At 35.5% G+C, this 27,084-nt stretch overlaps 2 protein-coding genes, 1 long non-coding RNA gene and 1 pseudogene across 3 annotated transcripts; all 4 read left to right on the top strand.

Moving 5' to 3' along the window:
• Positions 1-1,507: 1,507 nt before the first annotated feature.
• Positions 1,508-2,481, top strand: LOC116124216. The gene is made up of 3 exons (XR_004127177.1): positions 1,508-1,625; positions 1,961-2,035; positions 2,181-2,481. It is a non-coding gene; the product is annotated as an uncharacterized LOC116124216 (long non-coding RNA).
• A 3,137-nt stretch (positions 2,482-5,618) lies between these two features.
• LOC116124193 (glucan endo-1,3-beta-glucosidase 8-like) lies at positions 5,619-7,810 on the top strand. Its single transcript, XM_031409899.1, has 2 exons — positions 5,619-6,058; positions 6,691-7,810. The coding sequence occupies exons 1-2, from the start codon at positions 5,706-5,708 to the stop codon at positions 7,808-7,810; spliced, it is 1,473 nt and encodes a 490-aa protein (XP_031265759.1). The 5' UTR covers positions 5,619-5,705.
• A 9,134-nt stretch (positions 7,811-16,944) lies between these two features.
• LOC116124200 lies at positions 16,945-20,396 on the top strand (annotated as a pseudogene).
• A 2,900-nt stretch (positions 20,397-23,296) lies between these two features.
• LOC116124203 lies at positions 23,297-25,895 on the top strand. The gene is made up of 4 exons (XM_031409906.1): positions 23,297-24,478; positions 24,556-24,756; positions 24,911-25,002; positions 25,180-25,895. The coding sequence occupies exons 1-4, from the start codon at positions 23,384-23,386 to the stop codon at positions 25,883-25,885; spliced, it is 2,094 nt and encodes a 697-aa protein (XP_031265766.1). The 5' UTR covers positions 23,297-23,383; the 3' UTR covers positions 25,886-25,895.
• The last annotated feature ends 1,189 nt before the right edge of the window (positions 25,896-27,084 follow it).

The following is a 27,084-nucleotide window of genomic DNA, read 5'->3' as shown; positions in this document are numbered from 1 at the left end:
ATTTATAGTATGATTACTTAATTAATTATAACATTCTATTATAAACATTAGTCCAATACTTAATTAAATTATTACAAATTTAATTAATTATAATATTACATTAAAGATTTATAGTATGATTACTTAATTCATTATAACATTATATTATAGTTTGATCATATAATTAATTATAACATTATATAATTACTTAATTAATTATGACATTATATTATAAATATTAGTAATTTCCCACATTAGCACAATAATTAATTAAATGATTAGAAATTTAATTAATTATAGCATTACATCATAAATTTATAGTATGATTACTTAATTAATTATAACATTCTATTATAAACATTAATACAATACTTAATTAAATAATTAGAAATTTAATTAATTAAAACATTACATTATAATTAAATAATTACTTAATTAATTATAACATTACATAGTTAAATGGTTATTTGATTAATTATAATTTTATAACATTATATTATAAACATCAGTAATTTATTACATTAGGACATTACTTAATTGAATGATTAAAAATTTAATTAATTATAACATTACATTATAGATTTATAATATAATTACTTAACTAATTATAATATTTAATTATAAATATTAGAAACATACTTAATTAAATGATTAGAAATTTAATTAATTATAATATTAAATTATATATTTATAGTATGATTGTTTAATTAATTGTTTATATCTTGGTTTTGATTGAGAAATTTTATGTGAATTATGATGAATTGATTAGATTTAAGTGTTGCTTAGAGATTAAAGAATTTATAGATCACATTAGACACAAATAAATAAGTAATAAAAAATTGTTAGGGGTGTATTTATAAATTTTTAAGGTATTTTTATAATTTTTTAAACTAATAGGGGGTAATTGATTTTTACAGAATACCCAAGAATAATTTTTTATACTATGTGGTTCTAGTTCCGATTTTTTTTTTGGGAACCTATCTGATTTCAACTTCTTCGAAAAATACAGAATACTTAAGACTGTTCATCCCTTAAAAAATATATATATAAATAAATAAATAAATATAATAATAAGATAAGATATTGCACGGGTTCCAATCTTATACAGACACCAATGACAGATAAGTAGGGACCAAACAGAGTGACGTTTGCTTCTAGCTGTCGGCTGTAAAGTGTAAACGTAACTGAACAACAAAAAAGAAATTCTTTCTTGGTAGTTGATACGGATAGGATAGGAATAATATGTAATAGCCTTCTTAAAAGGAATAAGAATAATTTGTTTTGAATTAAATAAAAACATAGGTCAAATATTTGGTGATCGTAGTACACTGAGTTTGAGAGAAAGCAATTTTAAAATATTTCAGCGACAACTGATGAGTAAGATAAATTGAACTTGGGCAGCCGACTTGGGTTGCCTAAAAAGAAAACGTGGTTAATAAAGTCAACAAATCCACGTCAGTAGAGGCTTCAGCGTCAAGTGGNTATTCTTGGTCATAAATTGTTGTAATTTATCTTATATATTTCATTTTTTCTTTGCAGATGCATTTAAGGGCCTCATCCAGAGGAAATATTGGAAAGGATCTCTTCCTTGGATTCATTGCTATTGTTTTATGCGGGCAAATGAAACTGAAGAATTGATAATTTCAGTAAGTTTTTGAAGATATGCTGGTGTTTTTTTTTTTCCTAATATATTTTATGCTCTTTTACTGGTCCATGGATAAGTTGAATAATTGCTTTAGCTTATTTTTTAAGGCCATCAACATTTTCATGTCATTTTGAAACCTAACGGGTAGCTTATTTTAGTAGTTATCAGGCCCCTGCTTTTGATGCCATTTGCCTTATATTGTCCTGTCCATCTCAACTGTTTTACTAATGTATCTCTAACGTGTCAGATGCTGCAGCCAATACAGAATCTATTTCTATCGATTTGATAATTCCGTGAATATTGTAATCTGAATTGCTTTATTCAATTGTTTTGCAGGAGGCAGAATCTGCCTTAAATGCCTCCATAAAAGACCATATATTTCATAAGGTTAGGAATGTTGCTCCAAACAAGGTACAACCTACCACCTAGATCAAGGTCTCTCAAGTATTTAGATAATTATTTAAAAGCTCTGTTTAATAGATTTTTGGGTTCATATTTACATAAGTCTGACAATCATGTTGTTTTCATGTTTTCTGAGCACTTCTTTACTGTCCAGGCGATGTATTGCTTGAGTTTTAGGCTGCCGGAAGCATGCTTCAATGAAGATGCCACTCGTGATCTTCATTCTTCTGGTGAAGAAATAGCCCCAGTTTGAACTCAATTTTGATTTGCCATCAATTTGGAGAGCTTGTTCTTAGTTTTGACATATTTCGTCGGTAACATGGCACTGGTGCTTCCTGCTATTTTTAACTATGCAGAATGGAAGCTTTAAAAGGAATTGATAGTACTTAAGCTGATTTGAATGTAACATGAATCTGATTTATATCTTTTTAAAAAAAGTTTTTCCTTTATTGTTTTGGATCGTCTTTTAATTGTACATATTTTTACCTTGTGAGATGCTCAGTTAGCTCAATCTGTTTTGTTAATCCCATGCATGGATTGCTCTTTGTTGAAACAAGTATTTCTAGTATTTGATAATGTGAGTGAGATCATAATTTAACCCAACTGGTTCGAACTGAATTTTAACTGTTAGAGAAAGTTCTCATTAGTTATGCCGCACATTACATAAATGGCCATGAATCTCCTTTGCACCCAAGATTTTAGCTTGTGCAGAGACTAATAAATCCTGCAAAAAGTATAAACTTTTTCTTGCACTGTAGCAGGAGTTTTGATTTTCATTCTTATTTTTAACTAAATAATTTGTCTTGGGTGGTAGTTTTGTGATTTTGTGTCTGTAGGAGGGGGTGTTGTTGAGCATGTGAAGGTAGCAGCATTTCCTTGGGGGATTTATCCAGTTTCCTTTTTCTTTGGAAGGCACCATGGCTCTTCCTCATAAAATGGCAACCACTCCTTTTAAGACGATGAAAAGTTGCAATCTTGACAAAACACAAAACAAAATAAAGAAAGCAAGACTGAATCTGAATGAGATTGAAACGCGTAGATTCTGACTGGAAAGGTTGCGTTTAGAGGATCCTCTTCAATCCTTGTCAAAAGCTAGTCAACAAAAGGTGTAAAGCCATTTTGTTATTAATTTCTTGTTTTCTCACTACTACTTGACTCTCAAGGAACAAAATATACCGTCTTTTGTTCTTCCCCTTTCCATGAAGATAGTTAAGATTGAAGTTACCTGATCATCACATCTTCTCATTCACTGCAAATTTTATCACCTATTTCCATCTTTTAATCATTTAAAAAATCAAGAGAAATTTTTAAGGAATTTTAGAAGAGATCTTAAACTTTAAAATTTTGACTGAATTTGATGAAAGCAAAAGGCTATAAGCAAAGTGTCACACTTAGGCTTTTATACTAAAAGATGTATTTGTGCTCTTGCAGTTACAGTAGAAGAAAAGTGATTTGTTTTTTTTTTTAAAAAAAATTATTCTTACGAAATTATTGCGCATGATTACGCGTATATAAATAATAAATTAGTTTTGAGGAAGAGAGGCATTTTCCCCACCCAAGGTTTGGCAAAACACACTTTTCCACCCATCAAGTTTTAAAATAGCACTTTCCCATCTTTCGTTAGGTTATATTAGTGTTTTCTCTTAATATTTGACTGAAATGATGAAAATACTCTTAAACATTTTATTTTTTAATTAGTTTATTATAAATTAAAATTTAGTTAAGTCAAAATCTTTACTATATTATTTAATAGTAATGTAAAAATATATTTTTTCCTTTGTTTATTTAATTAATTAAGAATATTGATTTTCTATATTAATTAATAAAAATAAAAATCATTATATTATGAAAAACATTATAAATTTAGTAGATTATTGAAAAATAGTAATGAGATATTGATGATGTTATAAATAAATAAATATTAAGGTCATTTAATTTTAAACAATTTTATAGCATTATTCCTAACTTTTTATGTGGGGTTAACTATTTTTTTTTTTTGGACTTTTTAATAGTTGATTTTTTGGTTAATTAAAAAATAATAAAAATTTTATAAAGTCAAATATTTAAGGATGTTTTCTTCTTTTCAGTAAAATATTAACAAAAAACATAACGAAACCTAACTAAAGGTGGGAAAATGTCATTTTGAAACTTGAAGGGTGGGAAAGGCGATTTCGCCAAACCTTGGGTGGGAAAATGCAGGCTCCGTTTGGTTCACATTTTTACGTTTTTGGGAAAAGTTTTTTGAAAAAAGTTCAAAAAAAGTTGAATTGAGCGGGTATTACGATGTAGGATTTATAAATTAATAAAATACCCCCTATGTTTGTTTTTTTACAAAACACCCATATAATAAAACATTAAAAGTTAATAAAAACACCCCCAACCCACCCATCAAATACGGACAGCCAGCCACCACCGCCGGAGGGTGGTCGGAGTCGCTGTATCGGTGCATGACCGACTGGATTTGCCGATCGTGCGCCGATATGGCCTTTTCCGGCCAGATCCACGGTGGATCTGGTCGGCAAAGGCTAGATCTACAGCTAGATCTGGCCGTAGATCTTCGTCAATGACGGCCAAAGATACGGCTGTTGTTGATGGTCAACGACTACCATATGTTGGCCGTCGTTGATGATTGGTTACAGCCAAAGATCTGGCATTTTTCGGCCAGATCCACCATGGATCTGGCCAGAAAAGGCTAGATCGACGCACTACCGGCAAGATCCAGCCGGTAGTGTGCCATCCTACTAGATTTCGGCCAACTTCCAGCGGTAGCGGCCGGAATCTAGTATAATGTGGGTTTAGGGGTGTTTTTGTAATTTAAAAAAAAATATTTAGAGGTATTTAATTAAATTAACAAATTTAGGGGGTTTAAAAAAAGTTGAATAATATTGGATAATATTGTGAGTTTTTGGACATTTTACTGTTTAACTTTATTGGAAATACTAAAAGTAATATTCCCAAACTTGAGCCAAACGAAGCCGCAATTCTCCCTTAGTTTTGATGCCTTAAACAAATTAAAGCTATTTAATAAGAGTAATGCTACAATTACAAAGAAATTTTACAAAGATCTTCGTATAAAATGAATGGAATAGTAAATTTAATGAGTTTAACTTTTTGTTTTACTCTTTCATTCATTTTTTATCATCTCATTTTATATGAAAATCTTTGTAAGAATAATATTATTGCTCTAATAAAGTCCAAATGAAATTAATTATCCTACAAGGAAAGAACCTAGACAGATGGAGCCCGCATAATATATGTATTTTCTTCTGGTAAATTGCCCTACCATGTATATCACCATTTTTAGCATGGCTGGCATCAAAACTGAATAACAGAATTAAGAAAGGAATCTCTCTCTTTTTTTCTGCACAATATAGAAACAACCAATGAATTTCTCACCTTACCTATGAAGTTTCTCAAAAGCCAATCATCAGAATTCTTAGACTAGAGAATTTTCTCTACTTTTTTACTAATATACACCATGTATATATACACCATTTTTATCATGGTATACTCCACGAATGAACCAAAATCTTCCCCTTCTTCCCTCTCTTCTGTTTTCCTGTCAACTGCCAATCATTTTCGCTCTTTAATCATTCTTGATTCTTTCTAAATTCGAGATAGATTCAAAGATACACCCCTTTGAAGATAAGTTTACCAAAGTTAAAAGAAAAGAAAGAAAATGGCACAAACAAGAGTGCTGGAGTGCTGTAACTGTTTCTTGGTTTTGTTTCTTGTCTTTATGCCTATGGTTTTAGGTAGCCCTAGTGTTGGAGTGAACTGGGGAACCATGTCAACGCATCATTTACCACCAGATAAGGTGGTTCAAATGCTGAGAGAAAATGGTTTTAAGAAGTTGAAACTGTTTGAGGCTGATGAGAAAATCTTAGCAGCCCTCATTGGGACAGATATTGAAGTTATGTTAGCCATACCAAATTACATGTTGCAGACGATGAGTCAGGATACTGAGGCTGCTGCTTCTTGGGTACATGCTAATGTAACTAGTTATTCCTATACGGGCGGAGTCAACATCAAGTTCAGTAACTTAGTTTCTTCATCTTTAACTCTTTTCGTATTGGGTTTATCTTATTTCTTGTTTGTCTAATTTCTTATATGGGTTTGCATTTCTGTGGATGATTCTCTTGTTATTCTTATTTTCCTTTTAATATTTCTTTGTTAGTGCAAAGATAGAAGCTATTCTTCCCAATTTCTTTACTGATTTGCTGTCTTTTTCTATCACCTTTTCCTCTTTACTGAGTGGGATGTTGATTCAGTATTACTATTAAGGAATAATTAGCCTTTCTATTTTAGGTGCCTTTATCCTTACCCCTCGACTAGATGATTAGATTAGTGGCCTCGTAGGGGTCCATTCTTTGAATTATTGACTGGATTATCCATATACAAAAAAGTCTAGCTGAGTTTTGTGATAGGAACACACCCCGCTTTGAATAGATAACGTAATTATTACTTGGTCTTTTGCTTTTATTTATGTATTTGCAGATTAGTTAAACGAAATTTATACCACTCAATGGAACAGCACCTAAGGGATGATTTCATGAACAAGCTGTTTTACTTTCCTGCAAGTCGTTCTGATTTTTAATATCCTTAGCGTTCGTCACCTATATGAATTGACTTTGTAATTTAGCTTGACAAAATTAATTTTGCAGGTATGTAGCTGTAGGGAATGAGCCTTTCCTTCAAACATATAATGACTCGTATATTCACTCGACACTACCAGCCTTAAAAAACATACAGGAAGCTCTCAATAACGCAGAGCTGGGGTCCAAGATCAAAGCCACTGTCCCTTTCAATGCTGATATCTATTACTCCCCTGAATCAAACCCAGTTCCATCTGCCGGTGACTTTAGGCCTGAAATCCGAGATGTTACAACAGAAATAATTCAATATCTTCATTCAAATGGTGCGCCTTTTACTGTCAATATCTATCCTTTTCTTAGTCTCTATGGCAACGATTACTTCCCTATGGATTTTGCATTCTTTGATGGAAGTAACAAGCCCCTTAGAGATGGGAATTTGGTTTACACCAATGTGTTTGATGCAAATTTTGACACTCTTGTACGATCATTAGAAAAAGCTGGATATCCTACCATGGATATTATAGTTGGAGAAGTTGGGTGGCCTACTGATGGTGATAAAAATGCAAACATAAAAAATGCAAAAAGATTCAACCAGGGATTGCTTGGACATGCTTTGAGTGGATCCGGAACCCCAGCAAGAAAAGGCACCATTGAAATCTATCTGTTCAGCTTGATTGATGAGAATGGTAAGAGTATTGCTCCTGGAAACTTTGAGAGGCATTGGGGAATTTTTGAGTTTGATGGGAAGCCAAAATATAAATTAGATTTATCAGGCATGATGGAGAACAAAGGTTTAGCTCCAGTTGAAGGTGTTGAATACATGGAGAGGAAATGGTGTGTTCTAAACTCAGATGCAGATAACTACGAGGAGTTGCCAGATAGTATAGACTATGCCTGTAGCCTTTCAGATTGTACTGCTTTGAGTTATGGATCTTCCTGTAATCACCTAAGTGCCAGAGGAAATGCTTCGTATGCTTTCAATATGTACTTTCAGATTAATGACCAACATCCTTGGAACTGTGATTTCTCTGGATTGGCCATTATTACAGACAAGGATCCATCTGAAGGTGACTGTGAGTTCCCTGTGATGATAGTTTCTCATTCTGCACTGCTTCTGCAGACAGGAGTCTTAGATACATTGGCAAGAGTAGTAGGGGGATTTATGGTTTTTGCGCTTGTTCTATGTTAGATTCTATCTGCATGTAACCACTATTATAAATTACCCCAAAATTGATAGAATTTTATATTCTCCTGTAGAATTTAATCAGAAATTGCTTTGTCTTTTAGTTTTATAAATTTTGGCTTTGTGATTGTGATAGTGAATGCAACCATTTAAAGAATCTCAGTAGAATGTGACTCTGATTTGAAGCATAAAATTGGTTTAAATTCTGAAAGTACATGGCCCAAACCAAATAGTAATAGTATTTAATACTCTCCTAAGTCCTAACATCGATATTGGGCTGCAATCTGCAATATCAAGTAAATTGGTTAACCAAATAGTAATAGTATTCCATACTCTCTTCTACCTGTGTTATTGTTCTTAAATTCAGTCTCAGATGGAGGTACTGTTATTGCATAACTACTCTAATAAATCGGGGAAGACAATAAATTGAGAAAATTTAATCAATTTAAGGTGATAAAATAAGAAAAAAAAAATTGAGGTAACGGAAGTCAATTCAGGATTTTATTTTATTTACATCTGATAAATATTAAATGCATGAGTCGAAAGGAATTAAATGAATAAATGTTACAAAAATGTATTCATATTAAATTTGAAATATTTAAATGAGTAAACGACTTTTCCCACCCAAATAATAACTTAATGACACTTTCTCACCCATAGACTTTTAAAATACTATTTTACTACTCAAATTTATATTCCGTTTCCGATTCTGGCATCATTGCGACCCCATACAACTACTATTCTTTTTTCCAATCATCACTTACCAAAACCCCTAAAACCCAACTTTCGCCGACCTTGCTAATAGCTAGCAATCGAGTGATTAGAGTTTGCATAGCCATCCCTCCAAGTTAAATTCCGATAAATCCTAACCACCAAAATCCAACATTCCATGACTAAACAATCTAGTTAGTTAATTGGAGAGAAAAATACATAAATTCAGTTTTAAAGATTAGTTCATACCTGGGTATCAATTTTCTTGAATGAACCCTTTTCCTTGCTTCGCGTATGCAATTTAAAGTAAATCAAGAAATTGAGAGAATGAACTTTTCACAAACTGAAAATATTATTAATTTTTCTTTGAATAAAGTGTACATAAGCTTCTTCTTATATAGAGAAGTTCGGATTTCAAAATGAATTGAATCTGTAAAAGAAAACAAAAGATAAGATAAGCAGTCTTAATCAATCACCAACTAAAGGTGAATGGTCAATCCCTTCAACTACTGATAATGACTCATAAACTAATAAGAAAATAACATCTAAACTAAAGAAAATAACACTGGGGTCTATATGTCTCACATATGTCTTACACATTAGGATACAATTATTGCAAATGATAACGACACAACATCCAAAGCCTTCTTTTGATCTTGATTGTTGAATTCTGTCGGCAAAATCCTGGATGTCCATGTGTTATCTTCTGCTGTTTGATACATGTCAGCGTGTTATGTGTTGGACATTTTCGGTAGTCCAAATCTCCATCCTCTAGATTTTTATCAATCTTTAAAGTTATCCACTTTTACCAGATCAATAAAATCTTTCAAAGTTTCATCTTCTTGGGCTTCCTGGTCGTGAGCTAAGACCAACCTTAGAAAATCAATAGTACCTTCCATTAAAGTCTGCTTTCATAGATGGGCTAAATCAAACCCTTCTAATAGCGTTCTTAACTAGGCTTGGTTATGCTTGAAGAGTGTATCTTGGATTGTTGCATACCTGTTTGGTAAAACTACCACTATCCCATTATGGATATGGACAATAACATCTGCTTTAACAAGCTCTTCCAGTTTGGATTTAACCAGTAGCAATTTTGCAATATGCAACCTCGTCCAATCTTCCGTTTCTTTTCTTTGAATTTCTTCTAGTGCATAAGATCCCATTTTTACCTCGTTATCTAACATAACTCGGTACCATGATTCTCCTACAAGAAATTCTCATATATGTACAGGTTGAACATTATAGTTCTCTTGCAATGAGGAACTAATCATGCAAGTGAAAGTGTCGACCTTCCTATTCAATACACAGGGCGTCTGTTTAATCGCGTCTAGCATATTTGGGTCCACCATCGCTTTCTGTACATCAATTTCCATTGTATCGATCCATCCTCTATTCAAAAGGTTTCTGCAATAACCTTTTCTAAAGGTTTTCCATGGAACAAACAATTCCATAGTTCCATTAGGATAAATTGCTAATCCTTGGACTAAATTCGCCAAGTCAGTTTTTCTTAACTTCACTATTAAATCATTCAAATTTTCGAGTTTGAGATTTATCATATCAAACATATAACATTTTCTCATTACCTCAATTTTTTGAATTCCTGTTTCATAAAGCAGAGCAGTTCCTCTGAACTCCTTGTCTTCATAAAACAGTTTATCAGTTTCCAGCCAAGCTAACCTTCTTGCTAATTTCTCTAAACACCTTTGCAGTTGTACTTCCCCTTGTCTTGTTTCCAATGCGATCCTAATTTGGGTTTCAAGATCCTCCTAGAGTGTTTGACTAGCTGGATTTAATCTTAAGCCTTCTGGAAAACTAAACCTCTCACAAATATCTACGTCAATTAACCGCTTTTGTGGAGTGTGTGAAGTCACCATGCATGCAGTGCCTAACGATGAAGCCTCATAATTGTTTGTCTTTGGTAGTGGACAATTAGCCTTTTCATGTCCTTCCTGTTTACAAGACCAGCAGACCATTGCTTTCTTCTGAGTCTTTTGCTTTTCCTTCTTGGGAGTAATCTCGTTTTCAGAAGTAATTTCCTTCGTAGAAGTACCTTTCAAGCATTAGAACTTTGGGTTTCTTCTTTCTGAAGTATCAGAGTCATAGTCTCGACTCTTTCCTTCTTTAACCTGCTTTATTGCAGTAACCTACTTAGGAGTAGAAATAACCTGCTTATCCGCACTACCCTCCTTTTTTCCAGTTACCCTTGGAGCTAAAGTTATCTTCAAGGGACAATTCCTTCTCAAGTGTCCTCGTTGTTTACACTTGGAACATGAGAAGTGATTTCCAGTTTCCTTCTTGTCCGCCATTATCCTACAATTCTTCAAAGAAATGTCTGAATAGAAAGTCAGAAACAAAGTTAGATTTACCAGAAATATACTCAAATTTGATTCTATAATTTGCAAACCAAATTTGCCATCTGATTAGTCTAGCTTTGTCATCCTTTAAAAACAGTTTCATAAAAGTTTTTAAATATTTAGAGTCTATCCTTAAAGTAATTTCTTGACTGATTACGAACAATCGAAATCGGTCAATACATTCTTTCGCTGCTAAAACTTTCTTTTCATGAACATGATAGTTTATCTTAACAAGAGAGAACTTTCCTGATGCATATCGAACAATCCGTTCAATATTATCAGTACCTTTAGCCTTAAGCATACCTCCCCAATACAAATGAGATGCATCCCTTTCTATAATAAGCGCATCATTATCTTTTGGGAGTTTTAAAGGTTTTAATTGCTTTGTCAAGGCTTTAGTTTGCTTAACACAGTTAGTATCTTTAAGTGTCCAAACCCAGGGCACTTTATCACTAACTTTAAGTGTCAAGTCATTGATTACAATAGCGAGATTAAGAACATACTCGCACATGTAATTGGCTAATCCAAGAAATTGTTGGAATGTATGCTTATCTTCTAACACATCTAGGAGCTCCAGCAACTTCTTCGAGATATGCTCTTGGAGTTGAATACCTCCTTCACCTATCTCAACGCCTAAGAACATCACCTTGTTCTTAAACCATTCTACCTTTCTTTCAGATGGAATCATTCCATTATCAAGGAACCTTTTGATCACCAACCTAAGATGATTTACATGTTCTTCTTTGGTCTTACTAAAAACTAGAACATCATCAATATAAACTACACAAAAGTTAGATAAGTCTCCAAAGACTTTATCCATTTTCCTTTGGAGTATTGATGGTGTCTGCTTAAGCCCAAAAGGCAGAACCATCCATTCAAACAATCCTTTCGGACAAGTGAAAGTCGTCAAAGGAATGCTTGGCTCCTTTATTCTGATCTGCCAAAAACCTAACTTTAGATCAAAATTTGAGAAGATTTTCCCAAATCTAGCTTTATTCAAACAAGCTAATATGTTTGGTATCTTATAGGCATCGTTAATGGTTTTATCATTTAACTGCCTATAATCGATAACTATCTGTGCTTTTCCTCTTTCCCGCTCAGCTCTGTTCATTACCATGAATGTTGGCGAAGAGTGTGGGCTTTTGCTAACGCGTATTAATTGCTTTTCTAGCAATTTTGGTATTTGCTTGCTAAACTCCTTCTCTACATTAGGAGTATAAGGATAGGATTTGGTAGTAACTTATCATCATCCATCCTTAATTTGAACAAAGCATATATACTGTTCCTTTCCCATAACTTTAATGGTTGATCATCAAAGCATGGAGAAAGTTCCTCTTTAAAGGATTTTACAAGTTCCTCAATCTTTAAAGAGTTCTTTTGGCTCTTAGTTTCTACCTTCAAGATTTTCTCCTTATGTATTGATTCATCCATGCTCTCAGGGCATGCACCAGAGGAACCAACCTCCTACGATATACCTTGTGCGATCTGGTTTGTATGATGACTAGGATATAATCTTTGAAAGAAAACGTTACAAGCCTTATCCACTTTTTCTGCTTTCGAAGCTTTTAGCCACCATTGTTCCTTTTCCAAAATCTGGAAAACAATGTGGTATACTTCTTGCCTTAATTTCACCGATCTAAAGCCGTTTCTCACTTTCGAAACTTCAGGCTTAGCAAGAATAGGGATTTTATGACCTCCAAGGATAATGTGGTCATTATCTTGAGTAAATGGCCTAACTTCTGATTGCCTTCACAGAAAGCTATTCCCAAGAATAAAATCTACCGCTAGGTAATCCACTATCAGGACCTCTTTTAGAGTAAATATTTTCTTGTTTAATAGTACAACCACGTTTTCAACCACATCCATGATCATACTTTGTCCTTCATCCGCAACTGTATTTAGGATTGATTTTTCTAACGGTTTCCAAAACTCTCATAGAAAACATTGTTTCCTTGCAATACATTTGGTTGCTCATGTGTCTACAAAAACATCCAGAGTATATTTCTCATATTCTGGAAAACACAGTTTAGCACGAATACATGTGTCAATAGTTCCTTGAACTATCGCATGACAATGCATTTCATGACTCATCATCATTTTTGTGCTTGGAGTTTCATCTTCATATACTGGAATTTGCACATATTTATATTCGACTATTTTACTACTACTGCTGCTCCCAACTTCACTAGCAGTGTCATCTGTTTCAAGTATATTTTTCCTTGACATTATAGGTTGAATCTCTTTATTCCGCTTTAAAGACACCGAGTTTCTAGGCGTAGGAAGAGTAACCTTAACCTCATTATCAAGTTCCTGGATCTGAATTACCCAATTTGGGTTTAATTTCATCACACTGGGCTACGTTGAGTATTCCAAAACCCATCGTTTCGGCCACGTAAGAGCCTTAGCATTGACTACCGTAGGTCAAATTGGAATTGTAGAATCCTGTCCCGGGCCATGAACTTCAATATCTACACTGGAGTTCATTCGTATAGAATTAACCGAATTTATCAACCAATAAATCAACTTATACTGAATTGCTATTCCGTCACTAGAAGCCATTAAGTCTTCTAGTCCTGAAGTATGAATTTAAAGGACCATAATCCATTTAAGATTCGGATCCTTAAGACTAACCATATATCTTGGTTTAACAATCCCATAGGCATCTCCCAAAGCTAAGTTAGCATGAAATCCGCTAACTAAAGCTTTTTCGAACGTAAGCCATCGTCTGTCCAATAGGGCAACCTGAATAGGTACATTCATTCTTCCACGAAATAATCCCTGTACATGTATTTGTATAGCACCAAGTTGTACATAGTTGTACTTGCCATTTGCTCGTTTGGCAAGACCCTTAACCTTCTGTAGCCACTCATCGTTCGAGAGTATCAATTCACCTTCTTGAGATTGAGATAAAGCTACACGAACAGGTTTTTCATGTACATCTTCCAAGCCTTTAGCTTTAAATAACCACTTAGAGCGTTTCTCAAAAACCTATCTAAGTGTTAACCTTGGAATTACCCAATGATCTGGGTTACCTGAGTGATCCTCGTAATTAGATGATGAACTAATTACCGAGTTAGGATTTTCATCTCCATTTCTAATTGGGATAAGATCATCCTCATCACCAATTCCGTTATTCCTAGGATATTCATTAAAACTTCCAGTTCTTTGCATGAATATACCTATGCGTTGAAGATTGTTCCTCAAAAGTCATATCTTTTGAGTCATCCTTTGAAGAATCCGAATCTTCAGAGTAATCCAAAATTAATTCATAAACCTCGTCATCCGAATTAATTTCGTATCCCCAAACTAGCTCAAATTCAGAAGTTTGATTCTCAACGTTGATTTTTCAAAAATCTTATCGTTGCCTTCTTTTTTCCCTTGTGAGGACATTTATCTGCAAAATGATTTTTGTCACCACAAATCTAGCAACAATTACAGTCTTTTGTGTTTTTTTTTCCAGATGGGCAAGTAGCACAATATTGCGTGCTCCGCGTTCTTTAGCATTGAGTCTACCTTTCTTTGTTCGCCTAATAAACCTTCTATAATTCGGAAGATTCCGTTTATTAGTAATAGGTTTTTTTACCATATTACAGAAACATTTTGGTTTAAAATTCCTTTTACAAAACAATCCTTTCCGTTTCATATGGTTTTTCCAACTTTGATGTTTAGTCGAATTCCTCGACTCACAGCCATATTGTTCTGGTACTCCATCAAAGTTTTGACAACAAGATTCATTAAACTCAAGTCTCCTGGCCTCTTTATCCAACTTGGAGTTCAAACATCGTGTTCTCACGAGCTGTCTAACAGCTTCTATTCGTCCTCCCAAAGAATCAACAACCTAATTCTTTTCGACTAGAAGCTTAAACGCCTCGTTTGCTGCCTTATCCCATCCTTGGGGAAGCTTAGCAAAGAAAATATTCTTCATGACTTCTTGTGTGCCACCAAGAAACTAATAAAAATATCGTCTATATTCACAGACGAAATTTTCAAATAAACACATGTCACAAAGCCTAAGCTTTGTCAAAGCTTCTAAGGCAACTACCTTTGCAAGATTCATACTGGTTATAGTTATCCTAGTAAACTCTCGACATAGCATATCCTTAAAGAGTGCAAAAATAGCCTCTACGTTCTTCAAGTCCCTTATAGTATCTAACAGACCCATACCAGCTTCTAAACTTCTCCAAAAGCTCCCTGCAGTGTGGATCTTAGAAATCTGTAAGTATCACTGAGTCTAAAAGCCTTATTTTGCACATGAACCCAGTTAACAGTTTCCCATGCCTCAATTGCGTCAGTAACATTTGTAATGCAATCGATATTTAGGAAACTTCCACTGGACGGTATCTCCACCATACGAGGTATACCCTTAGGTACAAACTCTAACCTTATCCTAGTGGGATAGGTTTGTTTGTATTCGGGTTTTTGAGATTTCCTTAAGGAAACCTTCAAAAGAATTCAAAGGGTTACAAATTCCTTCAAGCGGATCATCCTTAAACTCAAATTCCTTGAGTCTAGAGATTAGCTCATCAAGCTTTGCCTTTTTGGGTCCTGGAGTAATTTTTAGACCTCCAATTTCTTTCCCTTTTCTTTGTCTCTTCATTTCTTTCTCATAATGCCTACTGATTCTTTCAACATCAGAAGAAGAAATTTCTGGAATATCAATCTTCTGTTTGCCATCCACTTTAGAAACAAAGTCTTCTTCCTTTACTCTTTTCATAAAGAGCCTTTCTGCCTTTTCCCAATCACCTTGGGTTTCCTTGGCAATGAACTGTGCATACCTGGGAGGCAATCCAGGATATTTTTCCTATAGACTTGCCACAAACTGATCTAGAATGTCTTGACCACCCATGGTCAATCTGAATCAATCTTTAAGCTAGCCGCAAAATCTGACTCTTTATATGGTTCAAGATCCGAATCCGGCTAAGATTCGTCGTACCAATAAGGAATTACCACCTCAGCTTTTTCTAACCACTTATTCCGAAGTTCCGACTCGACAACTTCAATGGTTGAAATCTGGCAGATAAAGCTTAAAACCTTTGAGCATCCTTGACTCAAAGCCTTTTGAATAGCATCCAAAAGTCGCATATCTGGGTTTCTGGTACAGAGATCTAACACGCACCGTTTATCCTCTTGTTCCGTGTATCCTTTAATAGGCCATACTTGTTCAATGTCACTTAAAACTAAGGACATCTCTTATTTTACTTGCTTAGTAAAATAGTTAAGATATGTTCTATTGTCTTGACCTTTCGAAGTACAGAATTGACCTTTTCAATTTGTCTTCCGATCTGAGTCAATTCTTCGTTTAGAGCAAATATATGATACACCGTATTATTCACTCTCCTGTCTAAGTTATCAAGCTTCTGGGTCAAAAGCTCTAGCTTATCTACGACAGTATTTAACTGATTTTCGGTTTTCCCTCGAGTCCATGATCCAAATGAAAACAAGTCTTATTCACACAAACTTCATCATTTGAACCATTATTCATGCTATAGAGCTTTCAACAAGTTAACAGATATTTGGCCCAGATACAATATTTGTTAGAATCTAACAAATATTATTTGGGTGTAAATGGTATTAGAGCTTTGGAAAACGGGGGGTATCTAGGCCAAATACCTATTAATTTGTTGAAAGTTCTATAGCATGAATAATGGTTCGTCCCAACAGTTTGGACCGAGTTTACCCTTAGCTCGCCACCGAAATATAAATTTGGATAATAAAATGATATTTTAAAATTTTGTAGGTAAAAAAGTGTCATTACGCCATTATTTGGATGGGAAAAAAAATCTTTAACTCCGTTTCAATACGCAGATATATTTTATTTTTGAAAAGTTAAACTTAAAACACTAGGATATTAATTAAAATATCATTATGTAAAGCACAAGAGCAAACTTCTCCATCACCAATTCACCATAAGTTGTGACAGTGTGTTGAAGTTAGGAGGCCATAGAGCCCTCAACGGTGCCGTATAGCGGATACATTGACAAATTATTCCCCGTCGATTGAAAAAAAGTAGATCGGCTCACCGAGCAATAATAAAAATGCAAATATTGAAATGAAACGCCGACGTTTCATTACTTTAACACTGGGTTAGGGTTTCAGATCTCCCAATTTTGCTAGATCGATCACTAATTTCAGCACTTTGCTCAGACGCAGCCACCCATAGATAGCGAAATTGTGTATATACCAGTTGTGATTTATAATTGTTTCATTTCTTTTCAATTTTACTTGGACGAAGTTATTAACAATTGATTGAGAGATGCTGCCGAAACCGGGACAATCATCTTACCGAGATAGAACGCAAGAGTTTTAACGCAAGAGTTTTTAAGTGTAGCAGAGAGGCCGAGGAAGTCATCTAATGCGTCTCCATCAAATAAGAGTAGCGCCATCACGAAGGCCGATGATTGAAAATTTGAGGTGGCGATTCAGTCAGAATTCAACAAAAGGGCTTCAAAGATCGAGTATGGGATCTACCAGACATCACAGAAGTTGGCTAAGCTCACCAAATGTAAGAACATATATGTTTAATTATTGTCTTCGAATTTGTTATAAACGTTGGTGAATATCATAAATTATTTGTGCTATTCGTGTATTTTGTGATTATTATGGATGAGTTTCAATGTTTTACATTGTGTAGTCCTTGGAAATAAGGTAGAAAATTCGGTGTATTAACAGTGCAATTTGATGGAATCATAGATATTTTGCGAGTAATACGATTTTGTGATATGATTTTATGAATTAAGTTGAGCAATGTGTGGCGAGTTGATGGTGATGTCATGGGTGTTGTTGCAATTGAAATATGTAGCTAATCTAGAACTAGTCAGATTTGATAAGGATGTGGAATGTGGTTGCTATTTTGATTGTAGTCTATAAGTTGTTGGTGCAGTGGTATATGGTTGTGGCTGCATCTCGGCAAGAGGAGGTGGTACTAGTTTATTATAACGGCAGTTTGGTGCTGTTAATTAGTTTTAGTGAAAATTGGTGAAGGTGGAAGTTGTGATGTCTGTCAATGATTAACCAGCAATAATCATTAGGTGAGTAAATCAAAGTTTGAAGGTGCAACTAGTTACTTCATGTGATAATTTTCCTGGCTAGTTTATTAGTGAACTTATTAGAAATATTGATCATACTTACGTATATAATTTTCACATTGTCATATTTCTAATTTATATATGATTTGTGTATGCAAAACAGTATAAAAGTTGTTATTAGATTATACTTCTATTTCAATTTATTGCTGAAAATGCTTCAATTTGAGAGTTTTTTTCGTTTGATAAACATTAAAGTTTTTTTGTTTTTTTTTTGTTTTTTGTGCTTGGATGTGTGGTGTGAATACGATTCCTCTATTGTATTTTGGCCGGACATAAAGTCAATTAGAGTACCAGATACATTCATCAGGAGCTTAATGTTGACATTGCTGAAAATCTGTCATAATGAGCTGCAATTTGGCTCTAATTTGTCATCAAAATAATAATAATAATAACTGTACTTGTTATTAAGAGGCAACATATATTAACGTGTTTGCCTTGCTTTCTCACCAGTGGCAAAGAGAACATCAGTGTTTGATGATCCAACTCTGGAGATCCAAGAACTGACAACTGTGGTAAAACAAGATATCAGTGCACTCAATTCAGCTTTAGTAGACCTCCAATTTCTTTGCAACTCCCAGAATGAAAGTGGGAATATCTCAAGTGACACAACAACCCATTCAACCACAGTTGTGGATAACCTAAAGAATCGCTTGATGGGTGCAACGAAGGAGTTTAAAAAAGTCCTCACCATGCGGACTGAGGTATTTAAATGTAGATGTACAATTAGGTCACTTGAAAGGGTTTATAAGCTTTTATTATTTGTCAGTTTCATGCGTCTAAGCATTGTCTTTTTTATGTACATAACATGCAGAACCTGAAGGTTCATGAGAACAGAAGGCAATTGTTTTCTTCTACTGCTTCAAAAGAGTCTACAAATCCTTTTATTCGCCAGCGTCCTCTGGCTTCCAGGTCTGCTGCTGAGGCATCAACAACACCTCCTCCTCCTCCGTGGGCTAATGGTTCTACATCGTCATCCCAATTATTTCCCAGGTGAAAGTCACAACTCCTTCGAACTGTTTTAAATTAGGCATTTAGTTAAATGATGTGATCTTTTGGGCAGATGTGTGGTCCATCTGTTGTCTTTGTGAAAGAAAAGCCTCTGGAACTCTGAATTTAGGATTGGAATCTTTTGTCTCCAATAATTTTTTAAGCTTTATTTTTTTAATTAATTTTTTTTTCTTTCTTTTTATAAAATTTTTGAAGTTCATAACATGTCCATAAACTCTATAAAGTGAAAGGTTGTACTTGGAGGGTTGAAATTACCTTTATCCAGGATTTTCTTTATCTTTGGGGATGAGAACTCTATTTTAGTGTTTTGAGTGTTGCCCATTTCTATCCACATTTTAAGGAATAAGAAAATACATATGCATTTTGGTTCTTGGCTTTCATTTCTTGGGTGGGGATTGAAATGGAACATGATCCCTGCATTCCCTTTCCCACTAATAATTTCTTGTTTCTAATTTGCAGCAAACCAGCAGATGGGGAATCTCAGCCATTATTGCAGCAACAACATCATCAACAATAACAGTAGTTGGCGGCTCCACTACAAGACAACTACATGCAGAGTAGAGCTGAAGCCCTTCATAATATGGAATCAACTATCCATGAACTGGGTAACATTTTTACACAACTGGCAATCATGGTATCACAACAAGGAGAGATTGCAATCAGGTTTGTTCATTATTATGGATTTAATGATCATAAGAAACTTGTGTATGTGGTTGGATACATATTATCTATTACCAGTACAAGGACACATATGAGCAGCTCTCCTGCTTCTACAATGTGTTTCTATCAAAGAGAATAACGTGAAACCATAAGTTTGCAGATTTGGATCCTTGCTAGATGGAAACAGTTTCCACATCATTAAGCTCTGGTTACTGTTTTGCTGAAAGAAAGGCACCTTAGCAATTCACATGTACTGAAATTTTGGCTGATTAAATAATGTCATTTTATGATGAATTATGTAATTGCTGACATCTGCATGCCAAAGGAAGTGGACGCACTGGATAGGAGTTAATTCAACTTCATACTGAGAAACAAGTCAATAGAATGGTGTAACCTTTGACTGTTTTTTTGTTTTTGTTTTTCCTTTTTTCGTACCCAGAAATCCAGTGACCTGCCCTATATGTTCTTGGAGTTCTAAAACGAATCACTTAATCAAGAGCTTTTATCGATGACCTCAACTCTTAGGGTTACATTTACTGAACTTTAAAGGGATAAAGATGACTATTACCATTTATCATATTTACAGTCATTAGTTGAATCATCTGTTTCTGGCAGGATTGACGAGAACATGGACGATACACTATCAAATGTGGAAGGAGCGCAGAACCAACTGGCCAGGTACCTTAACAGTATATCATCCAACCGTTGGCTCATGATCAAGATATTTTTGTACTGGTTGTGTTCCTCATGATTTTCTTATTTTTTGTGGCGTAAATGTATATGAGAAAATAGAAAATAAAGAAAATAACAAAGCTTTAACTTTCCTCCCCCGTGTTCTCCATGTACACTTATGATGAAAAATTGATCAAATGTCTGAATTTTTTACACCATGGTAGCCATATATTTCCTTTCTATGAATTACTCAAGCATTTTAAAATTTAAATTGGAGGATTCTCATAGTCTCTTAGTACGCCAAAAGGGTGTTCTGTCCATGACAATAGGTTAATTTTCATACTTTCTGAGAGTTTGTATTTGTTTTTTGTTTTCTATGACCAGACATAATGCTTTTTATCAATTTTTACTGATGGTGAAATGGATTATAATCTCACAACTGAGTTTGATGATGGGGAAGAGAATCATTTGGTTGGTTTGATTATGGATGCAAAAGTAGCTCTTTCTTTCACGACACAGCAATAAGAACACAAATCTAAGGTGCGATTCCTGGCGGCAAATCAGCCTACACTTGAACAAATTCACCTCCCTCAGCTGCTTGTTTTGGATATGTTAGCTCAACAGTGCGTACAGTCTTACACCAAAATCGGGATGCAAATGATTTACTTTCAACAATGAATTTGATTGCTCAAGTGATTAACATTTTAACAGTGAAGTTCGTTTTCCACACTTGGTTTCATAAATTTCAAATTTCTACCCTTAAATTAACAAAAAAATTGTTTAATGTAATGGTTAAAGGGTTAAGTGGTCATTTGCAGTATGGTTGTCAAATCGTGTATCGTATCGTGTATCGAAAACCTAATTTTTCGAATCGTGTATCTCGTATCGTATCATATCGCAAGATACGCCTTTTTCAAAAAAATTAATAAAATAATATATCTCCATGATTAATTAACAAATTTTGTGGTATTATTGACTTTGAATTATGGTATTATATAATCAAAATTAAGAATTTATATCATTTCCTCGTAACCATTCATATCCTTTCCATGATCAATGTTAATATCTATAACTCCACTTGTGTTATTATTATCATGCAAAATGGGCAACAGATCTTCCTTTTCACTTGGTTTATGCATAATGGGTAAATTTGGCCAGGTTATAGTGGATTGGGTTGGGTGACCCGGATTCGACCTGAAATTTTTTTGGACCTTTGGCCCAAATTAATAAAGTCGTATCGATTTGTATCGATATTTTTAAGGATACAAACAGATATGTATCGTATCGTAGGATACATATTAACGTATCGAATGGTTTATGATACACTCTCTAATACGTATCGTTGACGACCCGTATCGAATCGTATCATAGGATACGTATTGCATATCGTAGGATACTAACAACCATGATTTGCACTGTATTAAATCTAAAAAGAAAATAAAAATTCAAAATAACCCTTTACATCTAAAATTTCTCTCACAAGAACTCTCTCTAAAATCTCTCTCACGACGGCCAGATTTGGCCTTTGTGTGGGCCAAAAGTAGCAGCCAAATGGTTGCTTCTTGGCCCTCGCGGTGGTCAGATTTGGCTTTTGCGCGGGCTTGTGTGTGCAATGTTGTGCACAGTCACTGGAGATGTGCACGAGAGTAGCGCACAGGGGGAGATGTGCTTGGGTGTTGGTTGGGGCAAAAGATCAAATATGTGGTGGGTGTAGTCCAAAGGCAAGTAGTTTTAGTGGCCGACGATAGGGAAAGCGGCTAGAAAAAAATACAATCAATGAATAATAAGAAACCATTTCAATAAAAAATCAATTTCCCTTCAACCAAGCTTCAAATCAAACTCCAATTTAAAACCCATTTTCAATTGTCGTGCAAGTCGTTGGGGGAGTGGTGACGGCTACCAACGGGCAATCACAAATTGAGGTGGTAGGGGTTTTAGAGAAGGGATGTCGGTGGATCAAAAGTTGGTGTGAGGGTAGGTTTTTGTTGTCAGAATCAGCCAGAAATTAAAAAGAACCATGTGATTCCATAGTGAGCGGCGCCAACAATTTGGTGGTGTAAAGGGGTGGAGATGATAGGGACAAAGGGTCGAGTAGGTGGTGGGTGTAGTCCAAAGGCAGGTGATTTTGGTGGCTAGCGATAGGGAAAACGGCTAGAAAAAAATACAATCAATCAATCACAAGAAAACACTTCCATAAACAATCAATTTCCCTTCAACCAAGCTTCAAAACAAACTCCAATTTGAAACCCATTTTCAATTGTCGCGCAAGTCGTTGGCGGAGTGGTGGTAGCTACTGACTAGCAATCGTAGCTTGAGGTGGTAGGGGTTTTAGAGAGGGGACGCCAGTGGATCAAAAGGTGGTGTTAGGGTAGGTTTTTGTTGTTAGAATCAGCTAGAAATTGACAAGAACCATGCGATTCCATAATGAGTGACGCCAACAATTTGGTGGTGTAAAGAGGTGGAGATGATAGGGGTTTTGATGAGGGATGTGAAGGGATGTGTTTGGTAGTGTCGGGATGTTCCAACGATGGCAATCGTGCAGCAAAGGAGGTCACAGGTGGCCACGGAGAAGCGGAGGTTGAAGAAGATGGTGTTATTGAAATAAATTTGAAAGTAAGATAGTTATTTAATTATACTAATTTGGGGGTTAAAAAGTAATTTATTATTTTATTTGTCAAGGATAGTTTGACAGTACCACTCTCTATGTGTCGGAACCCCAAATTTTAAGGGGAAAAAAAAAACGCAAAAATAAGCCAAAAAGAAAATTAAAAAAAAAAAAAGCTACGAGGACTACAATTTCAAAGTCTTTCTACTCAATCTCCAAATACGTAACGGTAGTTACGCCGTTACGGTACTACTCTAGCGTATCACCTGGTTTTGATTAGTCCGTTACACCCATTTTGGCCCCACATGAATTTGAAAGAAGGAAAATTAGCGGGCATTTGAATTTGAAATCTCATAACGGCCAAATCAGCCATAGATGCTCCCCGTCTTTACTTCCCCACCCTGCAACACTCATCGGTCTCATCTTCAGAGTTTGTCTCGCACTCACACTCACACTCACACTCACGCTCACAAACACAACCCCAATGGCCTCTCTCACTCCAGGAATCCTTCTAAAACTCCTCCAATCCATGAACTCAACGACCCGTGTCACCGGGGACCACCGCTCCGCTCTCCTCCAAATCATCGGCATTGTACCTGGTCTCGCCGGCTCCGACCTCTGGCCCAACCACGGCTTCTACGTGCAGCTCTCCGACTCCCTCAACTCGACCTATGTCTCCCTCTCGGACCACGACACCGAACTCATCCTCACCAACCGCCTCCAGCTTGGCCAGTTCGTTCACGTTGACCGCTTTGAGTTCGACTCTCCCGTCCCTCGTGTCAACGGAATTCGTCCAATCGCAGGCCGCCACACATTCTTAGGCACTCCTGAACCTCTTATTGCGCGCATTTCTTCTTCAAAAAGAGAGTTTGTTATTCAACCAGTGTCTGATTCGGAGTACTCCGTAGATCCAATTGCGGTTTACTTGTCCAACAAGAAGTCCGATCGAAAAGAAAACAATGAATCCAAAGTAGATACTAAAATTGAAAAAATTAAAACGAGGCAAGCTCTTGCACCCAGAGACAACGTCACAATTCCGAAATCAGATGAAAGCAAGCCAGTTTTAGATAAGCCACCACAGAGGTTTTCATCTCCGGCCACAGCAAAGCGATCAGGATCGGTTGGAAAGAAGAATGTGGCAGTGGTTGAGAGAGATCCATCTCCGGCTGGCAAAGTGAAGAGATCTGCATCTCCGGTGCCATCAAAATGTGTTGTGCCTAGCCTAGTTGCTGCTAAAGAGGATAATCGGAAGACGGCGAGGGAGCCAGCTATAATAGTTCCGTCAAGGTACCGGCAGCCTTCGCCAAATGCAAGAAAGCAGGCTTCACCAAATCCTCGGAGAGCTTCGCTCTCTCCTGGGAGAAGGTTGTCAGGAGTGAAGTTTTCACCTGTTGTTGCGGATTCTGGTGGGAAGAAGAAGATGGCAACGATTGTTGCCGGGATTTCCAAACTTTCAGAGGTCAAGAATGGTAGAAAGAGTTGGGATGAGTCACCTCTTGTGCCGGGTTCCGGAGAGCAGAAAGAAAAGGCCGCTGTAAAGAATAATAAGCCAGATCTGCAATCCATTTTGCGAACTCAGGTAATGCTCTACTAATTAGTTGCTAAGAAGATATTTGTTTTTGATATAGATTTTTAATATTCTCTGCTGGTTATCAGGCTGCTATTTCTAGACGTCTAAGTGATGTTAGTCGAAAGTCGGTCAGTGATGATTCTTCAACCAAGAAGGACACTAAACCAAGTTCGCCAGAAACGAGTTTGAGTTATGGAGCTCTAGGAATTACAGTTCATGAAAAAAAATGGACTGATGGTAGTGTTCCACTAGATTCAGTCTCCTCTGATCTCGCACGACTGGGAAAGGTATGGAATTACGTTCACTTGGCAGAAATTAGAATTTGCAGTCTAAGGACTAAAATGAGGCTTGGCTATTGACGAATTATAGGCATCCTCTCCTCGTTTAATCACTTTATTTTGAAGACTAAATTTGATCTTTTTACTTGTTGATTGACTGTAGGAGGCTATGCAAAGGAAAGTTCTTGCTGCTAAAGCAGCGGCTGAAGCTTTAGAGGAGGCCATTGCTACCGAGTCTCTTGTAAGGTGTTTAAGGTAATCATAATCCCTGCCTCCCGTTTTGATGCAATGAGTAATCTAAATGATATATAGATATCATTTTTATAATTTGTTTTAAGTATTCTGTGTTCCTGAGTCCTTTTGCTGAGTAAATTTTTATAATAAACATGTGTAATTGGTTTGGTGTAAATTTACTGCTTTTATCTATTTCAGCATGTTCTCCCAACTCTCTTCTACATCAAAGTCTGGAAATCCTTTGCTCACAATCGATAGATTCTTTTCAATCTACAATGACGTCGTAAAATATAGTGGAATTGCTGAATCTGTTGGGGCTAATCATATTTCTGTCACGAATCGTGATAATATCTCGACTGAGCAGTCAAAATCCACTTCTCTTTGGGTTGAAGCTGCATTGGCCACTGATCTTGAGATTGTCTCTCTTCTAACCACCCAAAACAACGAAGCTCCTTCAACTCTGCAGAAAAGTTTGTCGAAACGAAAATCTCTGAATGCACAACACCAACTAAAGGGTAGTAGTACAACAACAGCCACCCATTCTAGTGTTGAGACATGGACAAGAGGTCATGGAATGAAAGAAACTGTGCAGCTTGCAAGGAATTTGCAGTCTGAGATGCAAGTGTGGTTTGTACGGTTTATTGAGGAGTTGCTCGATGCTGGTTTCCGGGTATTTGGAGAGTGTGCAATTAATGGAAGTGTAACTCTTCCTATGGATTGTGGTTCTATTGCAGCAGTTCTGTCGCAGTTGAAGCTTGTGAATGAATGGTTGGACCATGAGGTTTCAAGCAAGGATGGTATACTCATTGCAAAGATTGAGCAGTTAAAGAGAAAGATCTATGGGTTCGTAATTCAGCATGTGGGAACTACTTTCGATAATGCTTCCCCTGTTTCTTCATCTTGATCTATTTATTTTTGAGTTCATGGTTTGGTTTTCTGCAATGATTTCCTTCTCTATTTAAAGATATGGCTTCTAACAGGTTTATTGTCTGTTTGAATTGGAAACAGATCCTCACCATACTTATATTTACCTCAAGTGCTCAACCATATGGTCCATATGTCTCTCATGGTTTATTGTCTGTACCTTCAATAATGAATTCTTTTATCATTCTTAAATGGTGAATTCTTTTTCATTAGGTTGACCCAATAATGGCTAGGCCTCTCATGGTTTTCATTAGGTTGACCCAGCAATGGCTAGGCCTCTCATGGTTTTCATTAGGTTGACCCAATAATGGCTAGGCCTCTCATGGTTTTGGGACAGAAATCCTTGGGCCGTTACTTCACATATTCCAGTCCACTGGGCTGGCTTATTATGTGAGGGATGAGTTATAATGTAATAACACATATCTTTTTATCAGTAATGAACAGTTAATGAATAGTTAATAAATACTATCAAATTTCCTTCCTACCTTTTAGTTTAATATTATTTGAAGAATTAAAAGCCTCCATTGTGGTGATAAGTGATAACTGATATATGGACGGATCCTAATGCAATCGCGTTGGAATCATTAGTTGATGGCTACCCCACGCCACGCTTGTCTGTTACTGTTACAACACGTGTTTGGCGACAAATTATAGCTGTTTATTGTGCTTGTCTTGACCATTTTCAGTTCAATCTATATTTCGATTCTCCATGCTTTCCAATCAACAATCCATTATGCAATTGTACTAAACATTCATTATTTTACACATAAAAAACAAATTTCTTAATATCTCAACTCAATGTTTACAAATTTTAATCATTTCTTTGGTTGGATCTTCTTAACTTTTCCACCTTCCTATTTTTTAATTAACATAATGGCATCACTTTTTCCATTTATTTAATAAAAGAACCCTCCTTTCCTTTTTACTCTTAGGCCAGACAAAAAGATTAGCAATTAATTTATTTGTTATTTTACTGTTTAAGAATATACAAAAATTATCGATCAAGATTTTTTTTAAATACCTTTAAAAGTGCACTACAAGAGTAATAAACTTTGTACATAAATTATAAGAATATTTAGAGTGAATGATGGATTGAGGAGTTAAAAAGACTAAAGAGTCTTGACCCTTGAGTTCAAGTTGTAGCAAGGGTAAGAGATGGCCACCAATTACCGTACAAAA

Source organism: Pistacia vera, unplaced genomic scaffold (genome assembly GCF_008641045.1).
Source record: "Pistacia vera cultivar Batoury unplaced genomic scaffold, PisVer_v2 Contig150, whole genome shotgun sequence".
Lineage (NCBI taxonomy): Eukaryota > Viridiplantae > Streptophyta > Magnoliopsida > Sapindales > Anacardiaceae > Pistacia > Pistacia vera.
Note: the sequence above shows the minus strand (reverse complement) of the source record. Positions and strands in the feature narration are given on the sequence as shown.